The sequence below is a fragment of the Amblyraja radiata genome, chromosome 17, assembly GCF_010909765.2.
Source record: "Amblyraja radiata isolate CabotCenter1 chromosome 17, sAmbRad1.1.pri, whole genome shotgun sequence".
NCBI lineage: Eukaryota > Metazoa > Chordata > Chondrichthyes > Rajiformes > Rajidae > Amblyraja > Amblyraja radiata.
Window position 1 is genome coordinate 19,996,656 of NC_045972.1, and position 10,602 is coordinate 20,007,257.

The 10,602-nt window shown below is 39.8% G+C and overlaps 1 protein-coding gene across 1 annotated transcript; it reads left to right on the forward strand.

Moving 5' to 3' along the window:
- The first annotated feature begins 812 nt into the window (after window positions 1–812).
- Window positions 813–6,105, forward strand: LOC116982568. The gene is made up of 2 exons (XM_033035837.1): window positions 813–1,348; window positions 4,459–6,105. The coding sequence occupies exons 1-2, from the start codon at window positions 1,112–1,114 to the stop codon at window positions 5,407–5,409; spliced, it is 1,188 nt and encodes a 395-aa protein (XP_032891728.1). The 5' UTR covers window positions 813–1,111; the 3' UTR covers window positions 5,410–6,105.
- The last annotated feature ends 4,497 nt before the right edge of the window (window positions 6,106–10,602 follow it).

Consider the following 10,602-nt stretch of genomic DNA (forward strand, 5'->3'; position numbering starts at 1 on the left):
GTTGGCACAGTGGTGCAGCCTCACAATGGCAGATGCTGTCCATATGGTGTTTTCATGTTTTCCCTGTGACAACATGGGCATTCTCCTACATCCTAAAGACGTGCAGGTGGGTAGATTAATAGTTCACCATAGATTGCCCCTCATGTATAGGTGAGTACTTGAATCTGGAGAATTAACAAAATGTAGGGAAAATTAGATTAATAGGATACAAAGTCCTAGAGTATCTCAGCTGATCAAGCAGCATCCATGGAGGCCATGGATAGGTGACATTTCGTGAGAAGATCCTTCTTCAGACTGATTGTAGAAGAAAAGGGATGAGGCAGGACCTGTGTGGCAGGTAACAGGCAAAAGGGGGTATGGTTTGAAAGGCAACTGCTTGGAACAAAGGCCAAAGATATGAAATGAAGGAAGATGTGGGACAGGTTTGAAGGGTTGAGAAAACCCTACTCCCTCCTATGTGCTGACCTACTAATGACCCTGAAGGTCCCGCCACTCTCTTTTTCTAGCTTTCTTCTCCCCCCTTCCCCTACAATCAGTCTGACCCTAAACAACATCTATCCATTTTCTACAGGGATGCGGCCTGACCTGACTCCAGCACTTTGTGTCCTTTTGTGTATTAACCAGCATCTGCAGTTCTTTATTTCTGCAGAATGAGATTACTGAAGGGTTAGTGTGGTTGATGCAGACTCGGTGGGCTGAGGACATCAGTGCTGTATTTCTCCATCATTCTACCATGTAATATATTATTCGGTTAAGACAACATCTAAAAATAGATTCCTTGTATATGTTTGCATTTGAAAAAATTTGATCCTATGTAATTTGCACCAGGAAGAATGAAGGTGGAATACTGGTGTGATTGAACTATCCTTATTATGTATGACTGCATCAAATACTTGCCACTGTTTCGGATGGCATCTTTCTTTATACATGAAGTAAGTGATCTAATAGTAACTGTATGTGAAGCAATGTCATCAAATATTAACTGTGATGCCTTATTTAATATTTAATGATCTTGCTTTAACTTGAACTTAGTGAGGCATTAACTTCATGCTTCCATTCCTCCGCCAGATAAATAGTTGGAGCTTGCCCTGTTAAAAACCGTAGCTGGAAAATGGACTTCCAGGTCGAGGAAGTGGTTGACGATAATAAAAATGTATTTTGTGAATCTCCTGGAGATGACAGTAATGATAGTAGTGACAATGATGCAGCAATGAGCCCCACCCATTTTCTACATTCGTGGGAATCAGAAAGAAAACTCATTGATGTTCTGATCACACTTAGTGAGGAAGGCTATGAAGATGATAAGTCGATGGACCCGTTCGTCCCTTGTGGTGGATGGGATGATGCAGTAAGTGGTTTAATCTTCTTTACACAGAATTTTCTGTTAAGCATGTGATACAATTATCATACTTAATTGATATCAAAAAGATCACCAAGTTTTCTGTATATTTCTAATTTATAAATTTTTGGGGGAATACACTATATTAAATTGAAGACTGAGTGGAATGCCCTATATTTTAAAAGAATGTTTACCATTGTCACTGAAACAAATAAAGATACTGGCAGGGTATATGGTGAAAGGTTGTTTTATTTTAATTTGGTAAGCTTCTCAACTGGCAACCAAAATAATAGACACAGAGGTCTGTTGAACAACAGTGACCACTTTTTTCAAACCAGCCCCCATCTGGAACTCATGCAGCACTAAATTCACTCTAATACCATCAATCTTAGAATAGGATCAAGATTTCAAAATACAATTACTCTGCAAGTCTCATTCATTTGATATCTTAGGGCCTTTTTTGAAAATAATTCTTGAAGCTTTATTGTTTATCCATCAAAACTTCAATGTTGCTCATTTAAGATAATTTGCAAATAACCAGAGGAGGGAAACAGCTTCAAGAAAATCTAGTGCATCTAAACTCACAGCTAAATCTCATCATTGTGCACATCTGGTAACAGATTATTGTCAGAATTCAAAACTCTGCCAGATCTAGCCATAGAACACTTTAGACTTTACTTTAGACTTTAGAGAAACAGCATGGAAACAGGCCCTTCAGCCCACACCGACCAGTGACCATCCTGCACACTAGTACTATCCTACACACTAGGGACAATTTGCAATTTTTTCACCAAACCAATTAACCTACAAACCAGTGTGTTTTTGGAGTATGGGAGGAAACCATAGCACCTGGGGAAAACCCATGTGGTCACAGGGAGAACGTGTAAACTCCGTACAAACAGCAGCGGTAGTCAGGATCGAAGTCAGGTCTCTGGTGCTATGTCGCAATGTTACAACATTTTGAGATTTTAAAAATCAAGTCTGCAATTTATCCCACCAGATAAAGCATAAAAAGTTTAATTTGACACCTAATTCACTTTCATATCTTCAGTATTAAAAAGGTTATGGCCATTTTCATACTCGGTAATTAGCATCTTGTTCCCTATTGCTTTTCCATTGACTTAACACAAAAGCTGTGATCGAGGACAGTCAAAAGCCCATAAATTTCTTAAAAATTAAGAGAACTGAATGAAATTTTCAGTTATTATAGATTGAAGCATTCTGAAACAAATATAAAACATCTTACTTGGATGACCCAAAATTAAAGCATATAATTAGTTAATTACCTAATTGTAGCTAATTACAAAATTGACTGGACGGAAATAGTAATAAACACCCAGACTGCCTTGAAAATTCAAAAATGTGATATTCTCAAGATCAGAACTTTAATATTATTTTATTATATGCTGTAAGTCCGTAACAGATAGGTAAATAAATTACAATTTCTAGCAATAGACCAAGTCTTTATGGAGAAGATCAGTTGCTAGCTGGTACATTGGCATATCATAATCAGTAGCATCATCATACTCCTCAGATTGTAACCAATAAACAACTCTGTACACCTTGTTTTTCCTCAACTTTTCAATTTTGGCATTGTAAACTACAAGTTTTTGCTCTTCAAAACACACATGACATGCCTTTCTGCCCACTACTTTCCCATTAAGAATGTCCTGTAGATTCCATTTCTTAAGAAAAGGATAATTTAAAAAAATAGCCTAAGTATCCAAATAACAAACTAATCATATTCACACAAGAATTCACTATATAACATGATTTTTAAATCTCACTCTCATGAATGTATATGCCAGATGGAAGGAATTCAGTTTAATTCCCATAAATTACTCTAGAAACATCCACTCAATATAATCAAAATTATTATTTTTTGCACAATACATGTGGCTAAAACTGTTGTGTATATTTAATATAAAAACATTGACTATGGATAGACAATAACACAAAATATAGACGATTTAGATGCTCTTATGACATGATTGTCCAAAAAAAAGTGGATTTTAATCATCTTGCGAGCGGGTGTTTCTGGAACTCGATCGATTGGAATGTTGCATTTGCGGTGAATTTGAACCCCATATCGGCAGGAAAGACACTGCCGGCTCGTATGGGGCCAAAATAACATTTTCGCAACGTAAAATTAGATTAAAGCCATCCCAAGAAGCAAGATTATATGCAAAATAATCGACTTACCCTTTGTTTTGTCCCATTCTTGCGATCTGTCACGTTGTAGGAGTTGAGAGCGTTAGAATTCGCTTTTTATTTTAATCCAATTATTAAATTGTCTAGCCATTTAAAAAAAAAAACGGGAACAGAAGTCCGATCGATCTTTCTTCAGCAGCCCAAGGAAATCCGCCTCCGTCAAGCAGTACAAAACCTGGATTTTAATCTCAAGTTTTATAACATCGCTACTATAAGGCAGCAGCTTTACCGCTGTGCTGCCCACTTGGCCAATTTGAATTCATTCTAGTGGGAGTTCATTAACTTGACATTCAAATGTAGGATTTGTCTGGTCTAGGAAAATCTCACCTCTTCACCAATGAAGCAGAGTCATTGGGAAACCTCAGCTAAAAGAGTGCCTGCAAGATTAACTCAAGCCAAAGGGATCTATCAAATAATAATTGAGAACAAATAATTGACATTGCAAACAAACACTTGTAATGTTAGATCTTAAAATGAAAAGCATAGATTTCCATGGCTTATTAGAAAATAGACATAGTTTGTTTCAAAACACAGCAATGCTTAAATTGTGCCAGACACCGCCGGACTACACATTTACCCATCTGACTTAGCAAAGGAATAACACTCTTTCTACATCAGGGGTTCCCAACCTTTTTCGTTCCCTTTACCTCTGGCAACTTTAATAGCACATAACGATGTTATTTCACTTACTTTTGAACAACTAATGATGAACAGATACCAGTATATCAGAACCAAACACAGTCAGTCAAGGAGAAAAAATATGTACGAATCAAGGATCAACAAATTTACCCCCTGGAGATAAATTTACCCCAGGTTGGGAACCCTTGTTCTACATTGTAACTTATTAAACTACTGTCACTTATAATTCTTAAAACAGCTAATGTAACTTTAAAGGTTTATTTTCCCAGGTGCATTGCTGGAGAACAGACAACCTCCATTCCTTCATTCCCATGATGAAAAAAACAAATAAATCAAGAAATGACAGTCACTGTGCGGTCTGTGCAGAGATGGTACCCATCGTCGCAAGGAAAACTGGCCAAGATATTGAACATTCTAAATCATTTAGTAACACATTTGTGTATAACGTCGAAGAGGAGGATTTCAGCTCTATCCCAGCGAAAACTCCAGCGAGCCAGATGTATACATTCAGCTCTACAGTTTCACAGGTGCAAGCAAGTAAGGCAAGCAAAGAAATTCATACTGAAGACAAGACAGAAACTGAAATTAATCCACATAAAGAAAAAGAGTATGAAATGATCCTGGGCACCATTCAACAGATGCCCTTTAGAAAACATTTCTCCCTACTTCCACCTGTAAAAATTGTCAATGACAGTGAAATGTCGGCTCCGAGTGTCAAACCTGGGACAAATTTTAGTTGGGGAACACAAAATGGCAACCCAAATATGAAAATTGTGAGTGAAGCATTGGAGAACAGTGGCAGCATTGCCACCAAATACTGCCTCAGGACCCATCATTGCAATATGGCTATGCTACAGGTCAGCGACATAGAAAAGACTGCAATATCTCCTCCTATTGGAATTACAAGAATCATGAATCATTGGTGCTGGCGATACCCCTTAATGCAAGACAACCATAATCTGTTCATCAATGGTGTGCCAGCCTCCAAACTAAAGGGATACCACAGAGTGGGCCTACAGCCTATGAAAATAACAAAACATCACACAAATAACACAAAGCAAGATATCCCTGGGAAATCTGCTTTCAGTCACAGTGGTTCAACTGATAAAAGGCAAAAAGTCACAGGGCATAATATTCTCCCTATGCTCCCACAACCAGGTCCACCACCACCTTCCAGACCTAGAATAGCAGTCTCTGTATTGCCCCAGAGACTTTTATAGTCTTAAATTTACATCTCCTAGCTCTTCCATTCTCCTAGGCCCCACACCTGCCGAGACCCATTGTATCGCCCATCCTCTTCCCTGGACCCCAATGCATTACATAGACTTTAGGGTCTGTTGTGATGTCATAAGAAATCATTAGGTTCTGGCAAGAAATTAGCAATAATGACACATATAATCTGAGAAATGTTTACTGGAGAGTAGCAAGAGTGTATTCGAGTCAGATAGAAACTTTCTCTCTCCCTCTCCATGTTACAAATATTCCTGTAAATCATTCTGTATAAATGAATCCAATTATTTTAAAGACCTAGATGATGTTTTACTTCAATTGTTATACTTCACATCAATACTTAGTCTTAAATTATGATCTTGATAATGCATATGGTTTTGTGTCACAATTTTATTTCAGCTTGATAGAAACAAGAACAGAGGAAAGAATTTTCAGAAGTTCACAATTTTGCGTGCCTGATACAAATTCCTCTCATCTCATTAATAATTCAAATTGCCCTTCCGCAGATGCTCTGTTCCCCAAAACAGACCAGTCTTCCATTAAGAGCTGGAAGACAACATGATACGCATAGGGTGGCACAGTGGCACAACAGTAAAGTTGCTGCCTTACTGCGCCAGAGACCCAGGTTCGATCCCGACTTTGGGTACTGGCTGTACGTAGATTGTACGTTCTCCCTGTGACCGCATGGGTTTCCCCCAGGTGTTCCGGTTTCCTCCCACATCCCAAAAAACGTGCAATTTTTAAGGGTTAAATTGTCCCTGATGTGTAGGATAGAATTAGTGGCAGTTGTGGTGATTGTTGATCAGCGTGGACCCGGTGGGCCTGTTTCCACACTCCATATCTCTCTAAACCTGTTAGTTACCCAAAGTCTTGATGCAAAGCAGATTCACCACATGGAATTGGGGTAACAAAATTGGAAGGACCGCTTAAAGAAGGCTGGTATTTCTCAAACACAAGGATTATAGGATGAAGTAACTCAGATTAATGGAATATTGAGTGTTGATAAAAGGCCTGAGAGGAGTTGAGATGGAAATGTTTTCCTGGGAATTTTATCCAATGGGGCAGAATCGCAATAGTTAGCAACCATAAAAGGACTATCAGGAAGCATTTCGTCATAAAATCCCAAACTCTCAAAAAGGTTGCTCATGCTAATTCAATTGAGAATTACAATGCTGAGGATCACACAATAGCTGTTATAGATATTAATGCTTCAAGAAGTTGGCAGAATTAAGATATACAATACAATTCAATTTATTGTCATTTGGACCCCTTGAGGTCCAAACGAAATGCCGTTTCTGCAGCCATACATTACAAACTAATAGACCCAAGACACAACATAGTTTACATAAACATCCATCACATTGCTGTGATGGAAGGCCAAAAAAACTTATCTCTCCCCTGCACTCCCCCCCCCCCCCCCCCCCGATGTCAGAGTCAAAGTCAAAGCCCCCGGCGGGCGATGGCGATTGTCCCGTGGCCATTAAAGCCACGCCGGGTGATGCAAGGTCGCACACCGGGTTCTTGGTGTTAGAGCCCCCAGCGTGCGCTCGCAGAGACCCGCAGCCATTCCAAGCCGCGCGGGGCGGTGATGTAAGGCCCCGCTCCAGGAGCTCTTCAACCCCGCAACTCGGGCGGGAGAAGTCGCCGTTGCGGAAGCCCCGAAAAGCGGTCTCCCTCCAGGGACCCGCGGGCTCCCGGTGCCGCCGCCCGCCAGACCCGCAGTTGCAGCCTCCGAATCTCCGGGGGTCGGGCCGCAGCAGCGTCCACCACAGCTCCACCCGCTCTGGACTCGGCCAGCTCCGCGACGGTGAGGTGAGTAGTCGGCACCACAGCCCCCGGTCTTCCTGTTGGAGGCCGCTCCTCGTTGCAGCCCCAACGACAACGGAGACCCGACAGAGAAAAGGTCGTGTCTCCCATGCAGGGAGATTTAAAAGTTACCCCCTCACCCCCACCCCCCCCCCCACACACACATACCCCAACAAAAAATAACAAAAACTACATAAAAACATAGACATAAAATAATTAAAACGCAGACGGACTGCAGAGGCCGCTGCTGACGAGAGTCGCGCCGCCCAATACATGTTAGCTATAATTTAATTAATACTGGCATAAGCTGTATGGCAGCTGTGCTTCTATATTCCTACATGGGTTATAGCAGAGAGGCTCGAGGTGAAGGGTGGGATGATGGGGATGTCTGGCTAATGATCAATTAGAACCCAACAAATATAATGCATGCTCACTCAGGAACCTGGATTGGCATTGATATTATCTATTTTGGTGGTAAATGAGAAATCCATGACGAACAGCAAATTAAATATGGGAAAAATGCTTGAAATTTGAAATAAAAAAGGAAAATATTGGAAATACTCAGCATGTCAAGCCGCATCTGTGGAAAGAGAACCATTAAGAGATGCTAGATATAAGTAACTGTAGATGGTGGTATCCCAAAAAAAGGCACAAAGTGCTGGAATAACTCAGCGGGTCATACAGCACGGATGTATGTATGGGGAACCACATTTACTGAAGAACAAGGACATCTTGGATGTCCTAGAATGGAAAGCTTCATCTTGGTAGCAGAGACGGAGAAATTGAGAGTAGAGGATAGCATTTTAGCAAGAGGCAAGTGGGAGGTATAGTAGACCAGGCAATTATGGGAGTCAATAGGTTTATAGTAGATGTCAGTCAATAGTCTATCTCTTGTGATGGAGACAGAGAGATTAGAAAAAAGGGGAAATGTCAGAGAGATTGAGAAGGGGGAGAGAGGCGTCAGAGATAGGTCAAGAAAGGGGAGATAGGTATCAGAGATAGCATCCTGATAAAGATGCTGCCTGACCTACTGAATGTTTCTAGCATTTTCTGTTTTTGTTCCATGGTGTATTGATTCCTTAAAAAAACACCTATAATGATCTAACCATCTTGGTCGTGGTGGTCTTCCCTTTTTCGGTTCAGCGGCCAAATATCACAGAACTCTCAGATGGGAAGCCAGGAATAAAATAGCAAGATTTTACAGACTGAAATAAAGACTAAAATGAGGTAGAAGCTTATCAAATTAATATTTCATAACATTAACAGTTAAAATATTTTGAAATGAATTGGAAGTGCAATCTAAACAGCCAAAATTAATGTAGAAACAATGAACTGCAGATGCTGGTTTATACCAAAGATAGACACAAACTGCTGGAGTTACTCAGCGGGTCAGGCTGAGTAACTCCAGCCAGGAGTAAAAGGATGGGGTGGGGGGGGGGGGGGGGGTCGGGGATCTGTACGTGAGAAAAGACCAGGACCAATCAAGGCTTGCCACAAATTACCTCAGGCAGGGTTATTAATATTTAAATTAATTATTTATTTTGGACAGAAAATATGGCTAGCACAGCAATTAAAAACTGACTTTGGCCTTAAAAAAAGTATAACATTTTCAGTCTATCCCACAGAGGGACTAGTATATAAGTAACTTAATTTCTCATTAATGGCTGATCTTCCTTTTTTGCAGTGTCTCCAGAGTAGAATTTAAAGGTAGCAACATTTAGATTACCATCCTGAACTGCGTATGTGCAGAAACACCAAATCTGCTGACAAATTTCAGTATAAAATCACTATCAATGATAATAGTTTCGCTCTCACAATACCTGGGCAGCGCATTATATTTCCAATATGTAATTTCCGAATATTATGTCCTCCTTAATCGAATGTATTATTATGCAAGCATTGTCTGTAGCTCTATCCTGTTAACACTAGATGGAGCGTCATGAGCATTGTTGCTTCCAGTTTTCCTATTTGGCTTGGTCTCCTTCATTTAATGCTCTGTTAAAGGTATCCATAACCATCATAAGATACCATTGTTTTTTGCGTTCTACATTTTACCGTTCCCAAAAAGAAACAACTTCTTCTAAACTTTTGGTTATCTATCCTAACATCTTACACGGATAAGTGTCAATTTTTGTATTTATAACGTCTAAGTCTTGAGATGTTTTGTTGTTATGTATACATAAATGAAAATTATTCTTATAAGCTTCTGACTCCCAGCTATTGTATCACTAAGATACTGATAAGACCTGATCAAAAATCATGTCAAATGCTTACTACAAAAGTAACTTAAATTGCAAATGCAATGAAGGTAATATAGAGATTTAAATCTAAAAGTTCTCCCTCTCAAATCCTCACCAATATTCCTCCAGTGGTTCACATTTTCTCACAGCGACTCAGAACGACATAGGTTTTTACAGATTAAGTTGACACAGTGTGAATACCATAAATGGTCTCCAAATAAACAGAAGTCTGCTTGGATTTCCACACTTAAAAGTCGGTAAGGCCTCTTGGAGTACAGAGATCTAAATGTTCAGTACATCGAGGATTGGGTTCATTTGCAAATATCCACTGCTATTGAGCAGCCTAGTAACAAAGGGTTTTGAAGCTAACAAAATAGCAGATTAAGTTATTGACCTTACCCTTAACACCTTTTCCTGTCTCCATGGACACTGCTTGACCTGCTGAGTATTTCCGGTTTCCGTTTTTATTTTCACGTGAAGTTTTGTGTGAATGATTATCTGGGTCAGGCAAATATTGCCTGGTGAATCCATACTCTTGAGGGCATTTGTCACCTCAAGAGGTTGGCGAGAGGGAGAGAACCACTCATGCAGAAATACTCTGGCTGACTGCATAATGTTTTTCATAGACTAATCCCCACTTTTTAGTACAAGTGCAAATCTCAATGAGAGGAGCAGGCATACCGAGGACCAAGGTGAAAAAAGTTGATTAGAATCCAGTTGTGGGATTTTCTATTCCTTTATTTCATTAACACATAATCTGTTCCCAAGACCAACCTCAAAAAACAAGCTTTGTTCTAAATAGCCAGATACTTCACAGCAAAATTGGTTTAGGTTCTTCTGATTAATTATTCAGAGTTGAACTGCACAGAAACAGGCCCTTCAGCCCATCATGTTCATGCCAACTTATCTGTCTATCTACACCAAATCTCATTTGTCAGCATTAGGATGGTATCCTGCTATGCCTTACCTAATTAGGTGTCTGCCTAAGTCATGCAGATGTGAGAAAATGCCAAATCTAGTTACCTCTCTGAAAAAACACTTTCAGATAGCAAGTCACTGAATTCAATTATATAAAATAGCAATCTTCCCTCGACACTTTAATAGATGGATGCCAACAAACCAAACCACAACACACTG